At 41.1% G+C, this 21,001-nt stretch overlaps 1 protein-coding gene across 2 annotated transcripts in view; it reads right to left on the bottom strand.

The window, feature by feature from the left end:
- Nucleotides 1-21,001, bottom strand: part of LOC132011742 (serine/threonine-protein kinase Nek10) — a 98,914-nt gene that overhangs the window by 57,784 nt on the left and 20,129 nt on the right. The window contains exons 1-4 of one of the 2 annotated variants that reach the window (XM_059390814.1): nucleotides 14,212-14,336; nucleotides 13,842-13,972; nucleotides 11,870-11,968; nucleotides 522-606 (exon numbers count right to left, since the gene is read on the bottom strand). In XM_059390814.1, the coding sequence (XP_059246797.1) occupies nucleotides 522-606; nucleotides 11,870-11,968; nucleotides 13,842-13,936 (279 nt within the window). In that variant the 5' untranslated portion in view covers nucleotides 13,937-13,972; nucleotides 14,212-14,336. Of the gene's footprint in view, nucleotides 1-521; nucleotides 607-11,869; nucleotides 11,969-13,841; nucleotides 13,973-14,211; nucleotides 14,337-21,001 lie in introns of those variants that run through there. The other variant, XM_059390813.1, reaches the window with a different exon arrangement.

Below are 21,001 nucleotides of genomic sequence, written 5' to 3'. Positions count from 1 at the left end.
AGGACACTCCACTAACTAGGGAGGGGAGGGAAAGGTTCTTGACCTCGCAGCCCTCATGAGACAGACGGGAGGGTCCCTTGCTCACCTCTAACTCAGGGTCTGAGGCTGGATGTGGGGAAGGGCACAGCCTCTGGAGCAGCAGCCAAAAATGCAGGCCCTGCCTTTCCCTCTGGAGGCCTCTGGAAACCCCTGGGAAGCCCCCCGCTGGTCACTGCTGATGCTGACCCAGTGAGTTGCTGAGTCTTGCTATGGCCAAGTGTACACCTCTCTGATTGCCAGTGGGTTAAGACATACACCAAAAGCTCCATCCACTTGATCCCATAGTTCATATAGCAGCAACTTACAGATTGTTTTGTCTCTATTAAAGCGTGTCTATCATATCTTTTTAGATAGCATGTGAGATGCCTCCTAAATTTGAAGGCTACTGAGTTGTGAGAGAGGAAAAAGGTTAACATGGTCCCAGTTTTTTTTCAATCTCATCTTCATGAAAAGTAAGAATTATTTTTATTTTTTCCACCAACCTGGTAACACGGATCCCTCATTAGTAGTCTCAGACAGATTAACACTCTCAGAAAATGAATAGATGGGGCTCGATGAACCCACTCTCTGAAAGAAGAAAAGAGAAAGCATGTTTGTCCATGTTTAAAAGGCTAGTGTGACAGAGCAACACAAGATGATGAAGGGGAATAGGGAACATACAAAGGAACAGAATTAGTTTATTTCAAACTTAATCTGCAGTAAGGAATGTTAGTTGGTACCCAAACACTCAGATCATTGCAGTGCAAAATACATAAAGGCTGTCATTATCCTCATGAAGCAGAGGCCTCAAAATTATTTGGCTCCCAGTGCCCTTATTGGCTGAGGGCGGCGCCAGACCAAAAGACATCTCTAAACTTTCCAATAATTAGGTTTGACTCAATAAGAATTTATGCCCAGATAACTTAGTATCCATTTGAAAAAATAATACACATAATTATAAGAAATGAGCTTTTATTTTATTCTTGACCACATTTACTTATGAATGGGGTATGTGCACCTTAGGCTCTAAACAAATTCTCAAGCCTTGTAACCAGATTGCATACTACCATCTTCATCTTCTCTTCCAGCTGAATTTCACATCTTACTTGCTTTTATCATGACAACCACAGAAAACCCAGCTTCAGAAAAATATGCCGTCATCATGGGTGCCTGGGTGGCTCAGTGGGTTAAGCCGCTGCCTTCGGCTCAGGTCATGGTCCCAGGGTCCTGGGATCGAGTCCCGTATCGGGCTCTCTGCTCAGCAGGGAGCCTGCTTCCCCCCCTCTCTCTCTGCCTGCCTCTCTGTCTACTTGTGATCTCTGTCTGTCAAATAAACAAATAAAAAAAAAATCTTTAAAAAAGAAAAGAAAAGAAAGAAAAATATGCCGTCATCTAAAGGAAGGCAGCGCAACCTTCTTAAGGAAACCATAAAGTATCTGGGTCTGACAGATGTGGTGTAGCTCTGTTTTCCTTGCAAATTTAAAAGACCCTATGACACCCCTGGGGGTTCTCTGTAGCCTCCAATTTGGGAAAACGCTATGATAAAGTACTTTCTTAGGTCAGTTTCCCCGGAAACAGAACCTGAGACAAAGGTTGGTGTTCAGGTGAATGATTAAGGAAGGACATGTCCTCGGGGGAGACCACTGAGGGTGGGGAGCACCAAAGAGAAGGAGAGAAGGGGAAAAGCAAGCAAGGGCACCATCTCAAGCAACACTTGTCTCCCACTGCCCTCAAAGTTAGTCCAACAGTGGCGCTTGGTATAAATGTTAACAAAACCCTAGAACAAAAAGTGCCTTTTACTCCATAGTTAGCCAAGAAAAACTGAGGAAGATGACAAAAGCTATTCCAGACTAGAATCCACATAATTTCTCCCAACCTCTCGCACCTGTGCCACAGCTGAGCTAGTTATGCATCCAGAAAGGTTAAGAGACTTTAAAGATTTATTTATTTATTTATTTGACAGAGATCACAAGCAGGCAGAGAGAGAGAAGGAAGCAGGCTTTCCACTGAGCAGAGAGCCCAACGTGGGGCTCGATCCCAGGACCCTGAGATCATGACCCAAGCCGAAGGCAGAGGCTTTAACCCACTGAGCCACCCAGGTGCCCCTAAGAGACTTTAAAGATCTGCCCGTCCATCACCTGGTACCTTTGCTTAAGCTGAGGTCCCAAGCTGACCCTTGCCTGGCCTGCCTCCTATTAATCCTTAGACTTTGGTGGTAGAATTCAGCTTCATCTCCTCCACGGTCCTAAGAAATTCAGCTCTGCCCCCAAATCTGCACATCTTGAAACTGAGAGCACAAGACCCACCCTCCTTAAAGGCAGAATATCTATGGTCACGGCCCCTGGAGGTGTCACTTTCCCCCATTCTATTCTATCCCAAATCCCATCCACTAAGACTTAGCTCATGTGAAGGAGCTTGGGAAATATGTTTTTCTCATAGTCTTATATTCCTAAGGATGCTTGAGTCCTCCTGATAGATTAGAAGCTCCGTCAGAGGCCTTGCTCTGGAGAGAGAGGCTAAGCAAAATGTCCCAAAAGCATCAGTGGCTGAGAATTGCTCCTGGCAGCAGCTGCCCACCATAGCTACCATCAACCACAGCCCTCTTCCACCCCAGCCACCATGACAGTACACCTTTGCTATGGAGACAAAGCTCAGTTTCTTCTGAGAAGAAAGGCAGGGCTCAACCCATCCCAGGGCTGCCAGCCCAGGCAGAATTAGCCAAGGCCACAGTGGGAAGCTGGACTGTTGTAGTTCATGCAGACTTCCCTGCATGGGGAAATATAATACAAATTCAAAAAACACTTTGAATTTACAACCATTACGTATGGGAACACTTGTAAGGATGTGGTTATTCTGAGGCTCCTATTACAGAGAGAATACCTTTAATCTTTATAAATAGGGAGATGGCACATGACTGCTTTCCCTTTCAGGTGCTGGGGTTAGCTAAAGATAGCACATAGCCTGAACTGTGGTGCAAAGATACGACATCCCAAAGATCAAACAGAAATAATGATCAAGTTGCAACAGCTGCTAAAAACCTGATGAGGTTTAATGCTGATTGCTTTTCATTATTTAAGAGGAAAAGCTACGGGACATATTAAGAGGTGATTCATGCTACAAATATGTGTGCACTGGTATTTTTCCTGTTAACTATATACACTCTTCATGAGGAAAGTTCATGACCTTTGCAATGTTTTTCATATTAAAGTAAATATGAAAAGTTTTCTTCTATTTCCTACCCCCTCTAAAAAAGAAAAGGAAAAAAAATTCCAGAATAGGCTTCTTAAAATTATTATTATTAAAGGAGTATAAATAAATGAATTCCAGAAAAGTCTCAGAGTTAAAAGTTCTGTTCCAAGCAAATGGCATTTTTTGTTTTGCAATTTTGGGACTGAAGCCCAAAGCTATTAATATTTCTACATGATTCTGGCCTCTGCTGTTGTAAATGTAAATAGAATTCCTGGTGTCTGAGTCCTTTGGCTTCTCCTCTCTGAGCACTGACCTCTGAAGGAGCAGTTGTTCCTTCCTTGGCTCCCAGCCCTGAACCCCCCACAAGGACGCAGCACATGGGATGGATCTCCGGTATTCAAGTGGAATGGAGTGCTCTGTAAGACGATATAGATCTCTGTTTGCCAAGAGTTGGGGGAGTAGGAAACACAAAACTTAGTGCAACCAGAGAATTATAGGGAATAATAGCAACCGATCGTAAAGACAGGGGCCCTGGTTCTACTGAGGCAGCAGAGTCTCAAGGAGCAGAGTGGCTGGCTCAAGGCTGCACATGAGAGTAGAACTGGGGGCTGACTCCTGGGCCAGTGCTCCTGCCGTCCCTTCCATCCCCCTCCCCCAGATCCCCCAGGTGGGGGTGACAAGGGAGACAGTGACTCTCCAAAACGCATCTACTGTGGAAGCAGGAATGTTGGGCACAGCAGCCGGGGGTCCTCTGAGGCAGCTCTGAAGAAGCTGTCTGGCTGCAAAGATAGTGTTTCCCTGGAGGGTATGTCCCAATATAGCCGCCACACAGCAGCGGATTCATGAGCAGGCAAATATTTATCCCCTCTTGTGACTGAACTTTTGCCACTTCTTTCACAGGACTATTAATACATGGCAGCGTGATCAGCTCCCATGGCCTTTGTCCATGACCACCTGCCACGTTGCTTTTAGCATCACACGCCACTTTCTGCTATCGATACAAAAAAGGGAAGGAAAAGTGGCACTGGCCGCATAGTCGTTGAAAGGAGGGTAGTCAGGGTTTCACTTTCTTGCATGGTGAAAGAGACAAATAAATATATGATGTGAGAGCTCCATCATAAAAGCCAGCCACGAGTCAGTGGTGTTCGACCATAAAACTGCAAGTACCAAGGTCAACAAGACAGCCAAATGGCTCTGAGGTTAGCTGACTCCAGGGGCAGACGTACAAGCCAGAGGTTCACCCCTGACCTCATATGTATCATGCTTTGCTCTGGTTCTTGCTCAAAATAAGCAGCACCTTCAAGGTGGGGTGTTATTTCAATTTCCCTTCTCATTAACACACAAAACAACACCAGGAAAACTTCTACCTTCAACTCAAAATTTAGGACTGGAGAAGTTCAAGCCTGTTTCAAAATAAATATTATCCCAAATTCATGAAACAAAGCCCTGTGGGGGGTTTTTTGTGTATGGGGGGAGATCCTAGAAGAGTAAAATTCACATCAAAATAGATATGGTAAAACTTAGATGAAAAAAGAATATGTGTGAAGAAATTAATTCAAGGAACCTTTACTGACTTGTTCCATTAATTTTAATGGGTCTTTATTTTTCCTCTAGCCCCAAATAGGCTCCCAAACAAAAGTCTATCTAATGGGGCTTTGCTGGTTCCTACAGTCAGTCATTGATCCGAAAAGACTGTCTACATGCATTTTTCTACATAGTTGATGGCAGTTTCAGAAGTAGAATGCTTTCACATATTACTCATCACCTCCTCGTAGCCAGGCACTGTTACCCACCCAGAGGTACAGCAAAGGACAAAACCATGCACTTGGGGCACCTGGGTGGCTCAGTGGGTTAAAGCCTCTGCCTTCGGCTCAAGTCATGATCGCAGGGTCCTGGATCGAGCCCCACATTGGGCTCTGCTCAGCAGGGAGCCTGCTTCCTCCTCTCTCTCTCTCTCTCCGCCTGCCTCTCTGCCTACTTGTGATCTCTGTCTGTCAAATAAATGAATAAAATCTTTAAAAAACAAAACATGCACTTGTGTTCATGGAGCTTACCTTCTAAAGGGAGAAGATCAATGATAAACACAAACTAATAAAAATTCATATGAGGCATACAATGCAGGACAACAAAGGTTAAAGTTTAGGAGTCCAGGGGATACTATTTTCAGGCAGTCAGAGAAAGGTTCTCTGATAAAATTAGCATCCAAATGAATTGAGGAAGGAGTCTAGGTCAGAAGATCGAAAGAGTTAAGTATACAGTCCCCCGAGCAGAAGTGTAGTTGATTATGCAAGGAACAGCAAGGAAGCCCATGGGGCTGGAGCCAGGAGAACATAGACAAGTAATAGGAGTTGAAGTCAGAGAGATGGCAAGAGACAGATGTGCAAGACTTTGTAGAATAAGAACAGGAGCTTTGGACTTATTATTCTGGAAAGCCACTAAAAGGCTCTAAGCAAATAACTAACACAATCCAACAGAGATTTTTAAAGGATCCTTTTGGAAATAGTGTTGAGAACAGTATAGGGAGCCAGAGATCACAACAGGGAGCCCAGTTAGTCTACTGAAATTGTCTAAGCAAAACATGATGGCAGCTTGGACCTGGTTAACATATGGAGAAGAGTAAAGCTCAGGGTGCACAAGTTAAGCAGGAAAAATCAAAAGTCTTGTTTTCAGTATGTCAACATCGAGATCTCCAAAAAAGAAAAAGTCCACTAAGGCATATGTAAAACAAAAGATGAATCAACAGCAGTCACAGCTTACAAGGTACAGTCTGCCGGAGCGACACTGATAAAGGGATGGGTAGACTTACATAAGTCCAAGTGTCTGGGGGTTGACTGACTTTAGACATGGAAACGTGCTTCCTAGAATGTGTCTGGAACTCAGTGCCTGGCTCTCAGAATCTCACGAACTGATGGGAAGCTGTCATTTATTGATTTGGCCATTGATTGGTTCTGGCAGTTATATGCGTGCAGCCCAAGAAAAAGCACTGCTTTCCTGGGAAGGTGGGGACATATTAATTTCAAGCCTGTTAGACATCCAAGTGGACAATTTTTGCAAGAAGCAACAGTAGAGAGCAGAACAGAGAGAACATGATTACTGAAGTGGTACTTTTCTGATGCAAAACTACTTTGATTAATAAAGAACCCAGGAACCAGGCAGAGGAGAAAAGAGCATCAGCTAAGTCTTGTCTGAGGACCCTGGGCTTGGCCTTAACCTCTTGGCGACTGCATGTATCAATGAGGCTGGACTGGACTTTTCCTTCAGGGTCTACTCCAGCTCTGTAATTGGATGATGTCTTTTGTATGTGTGTGTGTGAATATATATGTATATATTTGAGGAGAATAACATTTCAGGAGAAATAAAAATATAAGAGGTAAATATTTTCTCTAAGATATGTGATGGGAAGATGCTTGTTTTTGTTTGAGAGTTACATGAGGTCTTAGGTTCTTGAAGGTTATTTTCTTCTTTTGTACATTTAAGATTCTGAAACTTAGAGCAAAAGAGAGACAAAAAGGCAAGATCCTAAAGGAGTCTCAGCCAATGAGACAGCTCTTTTAAAAACTTTACTCTGGATAACATATGGTTTTTGTATGTACATAATAATTTCTCAAATAAATGAAGAAAAAAGCATAGAATTTTTAAAACATTAAAAGGAAAGATAGCAAGAATTAATGGAAGTACTTCTAAGAGTGGTATAAAGGGTAATTTTTCATTTTTTTATCATTTTCTGTATCCTTACATTTTTTTAAGGTGCTAAAAATAATTTAATATGGAGAAATTTCACTACAGGAAGACTCTCTCAGAACCCATGCTCTCCAATAAAACCAACGACAATGGCTTCAGCTGGAGATAAAAGCCCTGTCCACTGGGAGTTCAGTGTATGGGAGAGAGGAACAGGGGCCCAGGGCCATGAAACGGAAGGACAGCTGAGGGGCCAGAACAGTGAGGAAGACAAAGATGTGGGAGCAGCAGACTTACGGTGAGCATTAGCATGGACGGAGGCTCAGAGGTGAGAGAAAATCACTCTCCAGGGAATAATCAGGCGCTTGCTGTGACCTTGGTGAGCCCCATGGATGCATGAGGCAGGAGCAAAAGATGAGGCCAAGAGGGAACAAGATCTCAAAGGGCTTTGTGAACCATTAGGGAATTGGAGTTTTACCCCAGTCCTTAGAGGATGGCCAGACTTTACCAAAGTGACCATGCTGACCTTTTCCCAGGTGAGGAGGAAATCTTTAAAGGCCCCTATTGACCTGTCTGCTACCTGATGCAAGAAAATCACAGAAAAAGCATCTCTCAATCAACTTTGTACATTTCAAGAACTAAATCAAGAGATCACTTCCAGTCCTTTCCTCTCACCTCCCCAGATAGGATCTGGAGAGCCAGTGCTGAAGTTCAAGTAAAGCTCAAAGAAGAGTCAATTGCATCGTGACCTAGGCCTAGCTTGGACATGGACAGCAAAGGTCTGTCTGGTAAACAAATAACTGCATAGGTCCTGTTGGTTGGAAGCTCCTGTGAAGGCCCCTGGACGCTCTGAATAGCATGTCTAAATTGTGAAGTCTCTGCCAGATGCTTTCCCTGTCTCAAGAGGTTCTTTTTTTTTTTTTTTTTTTTTTTTTTAGATTTATTTATTATTTTGGGGAGGAGGGACAGAGAGAGAGGGAGAGAGAAACCCAAGCAGATTCTATGCTGAGCCTGACGCGGGGCTCTATCTCACAACTGTGATATCAGACCTGAGCTGAAATCAAGAGTCTGATGCCTAACTGTGCCACCCAGGCACCCCCAACTCAAGAAGTTCTTAAGCATTTGTGTGGAGTATAAATAAATATCTTCCCAATCTAGACTTCTAATAGACGTACTTCCAAAATATGCCAGTTTATAGTAGATATTTCTGAAAAAGGGATGTAAAATAGTAAGGACACCAACTTGTTCTTACTAGAAAAGTGAGTCAGGTGGCACTCTTTTAACTGAAATTTGAAAACCTTGTATATATTTATGTCTACAAAAGTTACAGGAAAGGAAGGAGAAGATATCCTGGCAATTATGGGATAATCGTACCAAGAAGAGACCAGTTAAGTGAACTCACTTTAAATAACACCAAATTTCATATTAAATAGGAGGTGACATGACTTAATGAAAACATGATCTTAAAATTTAAACTATGAAACTGAGATCTATTTTATTTTACATTTAGCAAAATTTCAGTTATAATTGCAACTCTGCCCTAATAACTAGAACAAAGCAAGAATGGATGCTGCTGACATCTGGGGGTATACTTTTTCTGACCAATCATGTAATATGATCCAATTCTCTTCTTCAATTGTCTCATGCTTCCAGTGCCTCATTTGTTGGGTTCCAACACTTCACCACCATCACTATTAGTATCTTCAGGAAATTCTATATATATTCTCTATATAGAATATATATATTCTAGATATCTGGAATATATTCTAGATATCTAGAATATATATATATATATTCTATATATTCAGATTTTCAAGTTCATTTCACAAATAGATTGTTATATTTGTACTGTGTTAAAGGATCTGCACATTGTCTGACAGTCAGCAAGGAATGGACTGACAAAGAGGAAGCTCAGAAGAACAGATACACAGAAGAGATATCTGAGTAGAGGTCAATTTTATAAGGAGTTAATTAGAGGATATGTCAATTTTGTGACAAGTTTTACTTCCCTATACACCCTCGTAACAACCTAGTCTTGGATACCAAGCTCTCTTTGTACTTCTCTGGACAGGCAGATGAAATGGAAGGGGGGTGGATTTATTTTCTAACAGTAGACTCTCCTACACACAAATAACCTTATGGCAGAAAGGAAAGTTGGGAGAATACAAAATTTTCTTCCATATTCTGCCACACATCAAGATTCACGACCATGAGTAACCAGAAGTAACCTCAGCTCCAGACACGATATTTTCACTTGCCCTTTGAGATTGACCATGAGGTGTTTGCAGCTTACAGTGTTACCTTATCTGACCCTGGATTAACAAGTCCTGTCTCATTTCAGATGCCACCTGGCGATTTCATTTCTGAGAACGAGGGAGTAATCACAGGTCAATCTTAGGAAATGCACCCAGAAAGGAGGTATCCAGAAGTGTGGTTTAGGGGAAGATTACAGTTGGGGAAAATGAAATAGATCAAGAATGAAAACAGCATCACTCAGCCATACTGACTGATGACCTGAAAGGGCTCACATTCTACACATGAGACAAAATTCCCAATCAGCTGTATCTTCAGGGTAAGACTGAATGGCATAGCATCCTGAATATGCCCAATCTTGTCTACAGCCTGAACCAGACCAAAGACCAAAGTCCGCAGTCCTTCAACCTCCCTAGTATTTAGTTGTCATAATATAAATAGTTTATATCCACCATATTTTCCCTTATATTGGGATACTGGGTAACTGTTTTGCTGAGTACCTAGAAGAAAGGGGATCATGTGTCCTATTCATCTTTGTATTTTCACCCTCTTTTCCTTTCCCATTCTTTATTCCCTCCCTTCTCTATGCACAGTAGATATTCAAAAATTAAATTACTGAATTGAATCCAAGCTTTCCAGCCAATACTAAATCTGATATTTGCAAAGAAAAGGATAGGAAGCTATACCAGAAAAGGCCCCGAGATATAGTTCTTCTGTAACTCTAAATATAGGTGGAAAAGGAAGAGAAAAGGTAATTCTGGCTATCTTAGCAAGGTCATACAGGGTGAGAAACAATAGAAGACCTTTACACTTAAGCCATCTTTGACCTAAGCCTGCTTTTAGAATAGAACTGAACATAACAATCTGTCAGCAGTCAGAGGATGACGTAAAAGGATGCCCTTGATGTTCAACATTCCTAAATTCCTTCTCCTACTATGAAAGCAAAGAGATCTATAATCATCTCTCCCTAGTTTGAAGATTTCCAGGGACTACTCATGTTGCAAGCCAGTAATTCCATCCAATCTAAGAAGCCTCATTAATCACTAAGAATTTGAAAAGGTTCTGACAAGAGATCTCTTAACTTCAGAATTGTTAAGATCTTTTCAACTGTTGGATGGCAACCCTTGCCCGATTAGTTTCCCTAACAATTTCTGCCTCTAGTGTCCTCAGGCTGGGGACACAGTGACATCTCTCACATCTTTAATATAGGAAATGCTCTGCCTTCCTCAAAGCACTGACCTGATAAATGGTCTATTGGACATCCCCTGAAGAGCTGATGGTAGTCTTCTTCAAAACAAATTAAAGAACATCATTGCCTAATACCATTTTGGGCATAATTATTCTGCTACTAACCATTGTCCTACTCTGTTCAAGCTCAAGAAGAAAACAGTCAGGGACAACTTCATGTCCTTTGTAGCAGTGTTCATTAATCTTTCAACAATCTTTGAGTATATTGTCAAGAACTAAGCAGGGACCCAATTCCATAACCATGACAAAGATTTTAGGCTTTTCGTATTCTGAGTCAGTCTAATAATCCTCTGCCTAAATCAAGTACAAAGGCATAACAGATGCAGGCCCAATCCTTCATTGCTTTAAACTAAATCAATGTATTTGGCAGCCACTGTCCAATACTTACATACATAATACTAAATAACCCCCTTCAAAAGGTCAAATCACAAGACTACCACTCAGGCATATTTAGTGCTGATTCATCATAGAGGCTCCACCGAGATACTGCTGTACTTAAAGTCAGTTGTTGCACTGAACCAAGTCACATGGTCAGGCATTAAATTATTTAAATTTCTCCTATCTTCCAGAATAGGAGTAATTTTTTCCCATCTCACTGGGGAAGAATTCAGATATCTCAATCAAGTTCCAAAGCAACGGGGAAGATTCAAGGTTCTTTATAGGCATGTTTTCAGCTGATGCTTGAGGAGAGAGCCTGGGCTCAAGGGAAGAGTAGAAGGCCAGGTCCCACCATGACATAATGCTAGGGGCCACCTTCATATCAGGCAGCACTGTAACCAGCTCTCACTTCAAGAAGCCCAAACGGATAGAAAATTCAGTCCTGACTGCAATCCAGCACTAGTCAATGGTTCACTGAAAGACCTGTTTGTGAGACAGAGTCTAGAGGTCTTGCAAATCCTCCTCTAAAGTCCCAACACTGCTCTTGTGTTAAGACAAAGAAGAGCAATGGAGAGAACATTTGACTTGATCCTGAGAGGAAACATTGTCATTGGGCCATGACTGGAGGTTACACTTTCATCCTTTTCCCAGAGTCAAGGCAGGGGCAGCCCATTTAATCAGTCCTTGTATGAACCACAAAAGTGTACCAAGAGGATGCTGGCCATGGGGTTACCCAATGTCTGTTTCATAAGAACCCTGGCAATAAACTCCTTCTAAGTATCCAAATTCAAAGTAAGAATAATAAGAAAAACAGTATAATGTGGGTCATACCATTTTACCTTAATGCCATAAAATCTGGCTAAATGCAACACTTAACCAGAGTAATTTTAATGAACTCAACCTGCAATGCCTATTCATTTGCCCATTTTATCATTTATTTATGATTTATCATTTATTTATGCCTATTTATGATATTTCCTCTTTTTTATGTTTTAAGTATGATGCGCTCAATATCACAAACTGCTTCAAAACATATACTAGAAATAAGATGTATAAGATATGCCATTCTTGGGTAAATTGTTGGTCTTTTCTGGGAGAATCTTACCTGCAGATGAGTCTATTTTTCACCAAGGCTGTAAAGATCTCCTGAAATAGTTTATGCTGGGGATGTTTGCTGAAGTTTCTCTCATTCTTGTAGTTTATACTGATAAGGAACAAACAGAAAAGCATTTTGTAATAGAAATCTTTTAGCCCACTTCAAAGTTCCCAGTGCAAAGTTCCCAAGCACAGACCATCTGTATTCATGTAGATATTGAAAAATTCTTGGGGTTTAACATATTGCTAAAGGCACATATCAACTGTTAAAAAAGGAACTAGAGGGGTGTCTGGGTGGCTCAGTGGGTCAAGCCTCTGCCTTCCACTCAGGTCATGATCTCAGGGTGCGGGGATCGAGCTCTGCATCGGGCTCTCAGCTTAGCAGGGAGCCTGCTTCCTTCTCTCTCTCTGCCTCCCTCTCTGCCTACTTGTGATCTCTGCCTGTCAAAGAAATAATTAAAGAAAAAAGGAACCAGAAAGTCAATAATAATTACAGGGAAGATTATAACTGAGCATATATACTTAATTTCATCATTTAACTAAATTATAAATACTCATAAATACTTCATAGCTAAACTTGTTTGGAGGGGGGTAAAAGTGGATACAAAGAGAAAGGATGATGAGGACATATTATCTAGACATTGTGCATGAGGCAGTAAGCAATTCTTCCCTGCATTTTTGCACCCACAACCCCATTGGCTGCTATAGCTATTAACACCAGTGCTTACCATACATATCTCCTTGTGGGATTTATCAAACACAGCCTAAACCCTTTCCACCGTGAAAGTTCCTATTGTTGTGGTTGCTGATTGGTTGCTGTGTATGTGTATGTGCATGTTCTGTGTGTGTGTACATGTGTGCTTAACCAAGTCTGGAGGTATCCTATCTTCAGCTTCTTTCTTCTGATTAGCCAATTAAAGAGGTTACAAATACTGCCAAACAGTCCACTTTAAAACTGGGAGAGGATAGAAATAATGCACAAAATGGTGACATCATTATAAAATATACGATTATACTATTTTTATGGATATTAAAATAGATCTGGTTTAAGATCCAGACCAAATAGGCTGGAATTACATGAGTGTATCACCTCAAAGGCAAGTTCTATGGTCTTACCATTTGAACTGTTCTGCCTTTGCAGTCTTTCAGATGTCATTGGACAGTGTGTCCCTACCTTAGCCAGGTGAGGGCTGTAATGCATTCTTAGTACCCGGATACAAGTAGACTGACTGTGTAAGAATTTTTGAAGAATTTAGTGTTCCTCACTAAATCGAAACTGTATAACGTCATGTGATTTTGTGGAATATTAAATTCATTGTCATAAAATGACAGGGAGACAAAGTCTAGACCAAATAAATAAATGATCATTCTAGAATATCCATCTTGATATTTCATGCCATTCATTATTTACATGGCACTTATTGCCAAATGAAGTCAGCACATTGTAAAACTGAGAGAACCAGCTCCTGGAAGGGGAGTGGCCCACAGAACATGCAACTTCTAGGAGATCTAAATGGTGACAGGAGAGAGGAACATGGATTGATGGTTTCCATGTTAAAGGTGAGGTGCTATCCCTTTAACTGAAAACCTCGGCTGCTTTGACAATCCCAGTCCTTTGCCACCACATCTGTTCATAGCAATGGCTTCTTTTATGCCTCCTCACTGCTGGCAGCGTATGGACAGGCCAAAGGCTGAAGACAAAGTCTGGAATTAGCCAGGCCAGGTCCACAACCTGGAACTTCTTTCTCGTGGAACAAGTGCCAAAGGTATGGCAGCAAGGTGTCCTGAAACACCCAGGTCAGCTCCGGCTGCAGTCATTAAGCTGTATTTACACACTATTCTGGAAATGATTTAAGCATAATGAAAATTATTAAGAATCCTTATGATAAATTTTGAGACAGCTTAAAAGTTTAGCTCCTGTAACAAAGTTTTGAACTAATTAGAATAGACTGCTGAAAACAAGGGAGATACTGCATTCTTACCTAAAATTTTCAAGTTCAACAGCTTCCGTGGACTCGTGCCACTGACCTCGGGCTCTGTGTCCACCCACCTTGATGGCGTGCTCGGTCTTCGTCATGCTATTTTGGGCACTATCGAAGTTAATGGCTGGAAGCTATGGAAACAGAAGCACAGAACCCATGAGGGTAACAATAAAGAAAGTAACAAAATGTGGGAAAGGGGTAGATGGAGGCCGAATAAAGGGAATGAGTTTTTTTCCCAAACAAATAATTACCATGGTAGCCAAGCCAATGTAGTTTCCCAAGATTTAAACATCTTTGACTTAAAACATTTATTCTTGCTACCTGAGGCTGCTTTATTTCTCTTCATAACTTGTAACACTGCCTGTCATACCTTTCAGTTACCTTTCTTGATTATAGTGGTAGCTCAACATGATGAGAACTTTGAACACAGTCAGGCCCGGGCCTTAGGAGTTTTCGAAGCTTCTTGAGTGATTCAACTGTGCCACCAGAATAGAGTTTCCAGATCCAGCTAGAACTCTCCGGTAGAGCGTGAAACCCTAAACTGAGAATAAGTCATCATTCATTCTTCAACACTTGCTAGCCATACACAGTGCTTGCCAGGTGTCGGGGACATAAAGGTAAAGAGAAGTTGATCTCTTTTAATGAGTCCGAACATCCTGACTAGTCAATCATATTTATAAAAGTCATGAATTCACCAAAAGTAAAATTTTGTTTAAAAAAAAAGAAAAAATTTGCTTAAATTAACTATAGCAACTATATGTCCCCGTTTGCAATATGAACTTTAATTATTTATATAATAAATTCTAAGTTATCAATACTAAAATAGTTTCACTTCCCAATACGTACCAATAATTAGGATAATCGTGAGAATTGTTTTTTGTACCGTGATAAAGCTGAGCATAGTGCAAATACCTTATTCTTTCCAAAGTACAAATGAAGGATATTCTATAGCTAGTGAAATTATTACAGAGGAGGTAAGTAGAGCATAATATAAAAAATAAAAGATCTACTTTTTATTCTATGTACTATAATTATCAAATAAAGCAACTATATGTTGTACTTATCCACCCAAATATTTGACACAATTCCGCAAAAAGATATTATCTCCCTATCCAAAAAGAGTATGTCTGACTTTCCATTAGGCAGTCAGCTTATAGAAAGATGCATTATAATAAGGACATTGTTGGGCACCTGGGTGGCTCACTTGGTTAAGCGACTGACTGCCTTCTGCTCAGGTCATGATCCCAGAGTCCTGGGACTGAGTCTCACATCTGGCTCCCAGCTCCGCGGAAAGTCTGGTTTTCCCTCTGGCCTTTTCCCCTCTCTCATTCTCTCTGTCTCTCAAAAAATAAATAAAAACTCTAAACAAAATAAAAATTAAAAAATACATTGTTCAATGGCTAGCAAAAAAAAAAATCTTTCTTCATCATGTGCCAGCACAGTTGCATTTTCAAAACATTAATAATAAATCTTTCATCCTGTTAAACTACCTTTCTATCTCAGTATAGCAGGCCAAACAGTCCACAAACACCACAAAATAACAGGCCACGGGCACCCAAAAGAGTAAGGCTTATTGGCTAAGAGAACAAACCCTTGGCCCGATGCCCTGGGTTTAAAACTACCAGTAGGTAGCTGCATGATCTTGGAAATGTTACTAATCTCCCTGTGTATTAGTTTCCACATCATTGGAATGGAAATAATAATAATAATAATAATATATTATATATATCACACACATATATATAATAAAAATAATAACATAATACTTATGTGCTGAGTTATTATGAAAACTAAGTGAGTTAGTATTTATAAAGCATTCGTTACGTGCGTGGCATAGTTTCCAAGTGCTTTATAAATACTCTAATAATCCTCATGATTATTCTCATCATGCAGATAAACTTGCTAACCAAATAAAATGTGTCCTACAAATTAGATGACCCCTGGGTGTGATAACCTAAATGCTACTGGCCATGAAGTCACAGCAATGAGCAAATGTTCCGGGGTTACACAGGAAACATCACTACTTAGCAAACAGGAAGTGGATTTTCCAGGTCCAAGGTTTTTCAAACCACCTGCCATTCCCACAACTCCCAGAATACTGATCACAAGAGGGAAGGTAGCCAGCAGAGAGAAAAATAACCCAGTCCACTCAGGGAAGACGGGTGGGAAGATGCCGCAGCTTGCAGCCGTCCTCTTTGCCAGCAGAATAGGCAGCCGGGAATGTTGATTCCCAATGCCGGCAGAATAGGCATTGGGAATCAACTCATGGAGACTCAGTTGATAAGACGGACTTGGCAGCTATAGTTGCAAAGACCATGAACTTATTAGAAGGAAATTTGAAGCAACCAGCCCTCTTCAGATGAAAACAATGTGAGTTCAGAGTCCAATCCACAGCCTTCTCCCTTGCCTCCCCAATTGGTCTCCACATTCATCACCATCTACTGCAGGAGGTCCAGTGAAATCTGTATGATACCATTCACCAACCTGGTATAATCACAATCAGGGTATCCACATGAGCTCCCCCTTACATATTTCTTCATGTTAAGCTTTAGCTCTTTTAAAGCATACTACATTTGACAGATTATTTTGGGCAACCCAACATCTGAAACTTCGGACGTAATAAATATATCATAACACAAATTGACATAGATCATTTTAAAGTGTGTCCTGTCCTCTCCCACAAGTGATGGACTTCCAAGCACTTGGATTTGAAGCCTATTCAAAAGACACAGGACTCAATCATTCGTCCTCATGACCACCATCAGCATGGACAATACTTACACGGAGTTCACTGCACACGAGGCACTGTTCTAAGTGCTTTGCAAGTATTAAATATAATTAATGCTCCTAACAACCCTATGAGATGAATACCATTTTATAGATGAGAAAAACTAAGGCAGAGAGGGGCTAAGTGATTTGCCTAAGGCTCACAGGGCTAGCAAGGGACAGAGCTTGTATTCAAATCCAAGCAACCTGCCTCCCTCTCCAACATGCTCAGACCTCCACCATCTGTGTATGTATCTCTAGTGATGAGAAACACTGTCCTGAGTCAGTCCTTGCTTTTCACGTTCCACCTTGCCCAGTAAGAAAAATCTCTCGCTGTGTTCTGTTCCTGTTTTCCAGTCCAGTGTCATCTCTTTGCACAATATTTGAAAAGACTAAATTGTTTCTTTACATGTGTAGAGGGATTTATGGGGGAATCCCCAGACTCTATGCTGTGAGGACAAACAACCCTGTGGAGAGGCCTCTCACCCACAAACAGCGCCTACTTGCCAGCCCCGGTAACCCCATCGGCAACCCCATCGGAACCTGAACCAAAACTATCCAGGTAAACTGCCCTCAATTCATGACCCACAAAATGGGTGAGAGAGTAAATGATCATTGTTGTTTTAAACCACTAAGTTTTAGAATGATTCTCTATCCAGTATTTGATAATAAATCTACCATGGACTAAAATAAGAATCCACAAGTTCATATAACATAAATACATACATGAGTAAGCCAAACAGGTCAGTCAAATATAAAACTGTGCCCCAAGTTCTGGCATCGAATCGGTCATTTGTCCCAGAAACCACCTTAGTGTTTGACCACTCCATGCCTGGGCATGTGTTGCAGACTGATCACATTTCAGGACTCAGCTCTAACAGCCTCCTGGTGAGGACCTGCCCCTTCCTGGCAGAGCGGTTCACTCCCTCCCTGGCAGCATTTCTCCACTAACCTCTCTCATAGCACTTACCACACCTGGTACAACTCCAAGTTTACAGATCAGCCTCTTCCCTTTGAATATGGCCACCCTGAGGGCAGCATCCTATCTGTCTGTCTTTGTGTCCTTAGCACCTCTCAGAACCTGGCACACAGTATATACTCAAAGGTGAAACTGTTGAATGAATGCTTACTCTCTCTCCTGTCTCTTTGCTAAACGGATTTATTGTTCGTCACTTTCCAGATGCATCCATCCGTTCCGTTCCACACTTCTGTTCCAGACATATCATTTGTCAGCAGTGTGATGAGGCACTGGGCATACAGGAAGCAGGACAGCCATGGCCTCTGCTTTCAAGGCATTCAGAGTCCCATGGGGTTAGGGAGGGGAAAACCAGCATGAGAACAGGCTGCAGGATGAGTGAACAAGGATTTGTTGTGGTAGAAGGAAGTACAGGGTGGGCCACGGACCAGGATGCCAAAAGTATTGCAGAGTATTCCAGACAGACTTTATGGGTGGGAAGACAGAGGACAGCTATGTGTGTTCTAAAAAATGAGAGGTACCTGAGCAGCCTGAATAGTAAGAGTGGAAAGAGACTACAGATTGAAGCAAAGGACTTTCCTAAAAATGTGTTTGTGTCATTTCTCATTGCAAATGTCAACACTCCCTATGGCTTACAGAATCGAACAAAAATGTGTAGATGGGCCTTCAGACACTGCACAATGTCATCTAGCTCTAGGTATGACTACTTCCAATAGAAACATTTAGGCACCATTTTTCTTAAATGCTTGTGATTTTTTCCTTTCATCAGATATCTGATTATTTTACTCCCTTCACTGATATTGCCTTTCCACCAATTCCACTGATGGAAAACTGGCCTATTTTTCAAGGACCATCTTCTTCCTGTGATTTGAGCTAAAAGTGGAGTCCTTATAACTGTCAAAATCCATACGTCCACTGTCCATACCATTCCTTCAGGACTCTCTTGCCTTATCATATGCTAAAGTGCCTTTCCTAGACCTCCATCCTTCAGAACACAGGAACTGTGCCTTATGCCTTTTCTTTCCTAAGTATTTATCAAAACCTCTTTTATTTTAAGGTAATTGGTCTATAATGAATTCATTTGTTCTTTCTTCTACCCTTTTTACTTATTGCAAACCAATTTCTCAGCTTCCTGTGGCTTTGGATATAGGGGAAAAAATCCAAATTCCAACTCTTGGTAGATTACTTCAAGATTTGTGGAAACGTCTGGTGAAACCTCCAACCCTGCCCCCTCAGTGTTCTGTCCCACTGTTGAAACTGTCCCACAGAATGGCAAGCTCTAATGTGATTAAACAACGCACACAGAGATAGAGCAGTCAAGACAAAGAATGAAAGTAGAACACGGAACACAAGGAAACAATAGAGAAGTGGCTTGGCTCATTAGAGATTCAGATAAAGGACATTCAGTTCTTTGCAGTTCTCTGCCTAAACCATAAAGTAAATTTCCTCTGCCACCAATTAATTGGCCATTTGGGTCCATTTGCAAATAACAGGCCAGATCTTGTTAGATCAGAAATTCAGGTGAGTGAGCCTTACTCCCAAATTTCCCTTTTCAAATTGACTGCTAAATAATCTCAGAGCCAAATGTGTGACCCACTTGCATATTTCGATGACTATCTCTGTGTGTCTCACTCTACTTTGTCCCCAAACCTTACCCTTGTTCTTCTTTCTTTTTTGGCCCTGGTTTTAATTTATGATGAACTGTCATACTTTGTGTATCTTTGTAAAAACCTCCTTACATTCTTTCTGGATGTAAAAGGAGAATAGGATGTTCAGAATAACATTTTTATTAAAGGAGAATAGGATGTTCAGAATAACATTTATTATTCCAAAATTAAAAATGAATTAAGGTTTAACAAATAGAATTAGGAATGAATTTTGTGAGCCTTAGGATCTTCATATCAGTGAGGACATTTTCATTTTTTCTTAGAACCACCTACTTTCTGAATAATTCAAGCATTACAAATATGCATTTTTATACATAAGACTTTACAAAAAGCTTTGCCATGCGAACTTGTCAGACAACAAAATGCAAATTCTAAAATTGGTTAAAGAAGGAAGAACAATTAAATTCACTTTCGTTAACTCCACCAGGTGTTAACAAGAAAGTGGTGTTGAAAGGAGACACAATAGATCTAGCAGCATGAGCTTCAAAGTTGGAAAATTTGAGGCAAATTCCACCATTAGAGGGGCACCTGGGTGGCTCAGTCAGTTGAGCTTCTGACTCTTGATTTCAGCTGAGGTCGTGATCTCAGGTCATGGGATGGAGCCCCACATCAGATTCGGCTTGGGATCTCTCCCTCTCCCTCTGCCCCCACCCCACTCACACATGCTCTCTCTCTCTCTCTCTCAAGTAAATAAACAAATCTTTAAAACAATAACAACACCATTGGTGTTTCTGTTACTCTGGTCATGAAGTTAGACATGCTCATGACAGAACCCACTCCTTTTACTTTTTTTTTTAAGATTTATTTATTTATTTATTTATTTATTTGAGAGAGAGAGAGAGCGTGCGCATGAGCGCACAAGCAGGGGGAGTGGGAGAAGGAGAAGCAGGCTCCTCGCTGAGCAGAGAGTCCGATGCGGGGCTCAATCCCAGAACTCTGGGATCATGACCTGAGCTGAAGGCAGAGGCTTAACCCACTGAGCCACCCAGACGCTCCAGAACTCAATTCTTAAACCGTAATTCCAATGTGACAAAAAGTGACCAAGAACTAACTAAACTGAGGATATAGTAAAGCAGAGGCAAAGTCAAAGTTGCTGGCATTGAGAAATATGTAATCTCTTCTAGAAATAAGACATGTAGATAAATGTTTCCAAAACAAGAAAGAACATAGTGCTACAACCATGAAAGAAAGTGCTTTGGGAACAGCAGGATTGTTTCCAGAATGCAAAATAAAGAAAAGGCCTTTTTTCCGGAAGTGGTGTCACTCGATTTGGGTCTTAGAAATAGATGAGATTTTATAGGGAAGAAATTTGGGAGAAGGGAATAGTAAAAGCAAAAAGTAGAAGTCTTTGACATCATGGTTACATCTTAGGAAGTACAGTGAAAAAGAATGGGAACTACAACCAAAACCATATGTGAGTTACCTTGCTTACCTTCTAAGAAAGAATGGATGTGATTTGGGGGTAATTGTTCATGAAGGCTTGTGAGCAGCAAGCCAGGGAGTTTTTTTTAGCAGCGTAGAGATAGACAAAGAACAAGGTGATTGCTGACACAGCTGGATGGAAAGAAATTGTTCCTGAGGGCCATAGTATGAATAACAGAGAAGAAGGATTGACCAGGTGAAAAGATATTTTATGCCCCTGTTTACTCTGAATCAAGGATTATCCAACTATTTTTTTAACTGGAATTTAATTTCCCAAATCATTTAAAAGGGATCTTAGGGGCTAGAGGCATATACTGCAAAGAGGCAGT

This window comes from Mustela nigripes, chromosome 2, assembly GCF_022355385.1.
Source record: "Mustela nigripes isolate SB6536 chromosome 2, MUSNIG.SB6536, whole genome shotgun sequence".
Lineage (NCBI taxonomy): Eukaryota > Metazoa > Chordata > Mammalia > Carnivora > Mustelidae > Mustela > Mustela nigripes.
Note: the sequence above shows the minus strand (reverse complement) of the source record. Positions and strands in the feature narration are given on the sequence as shown.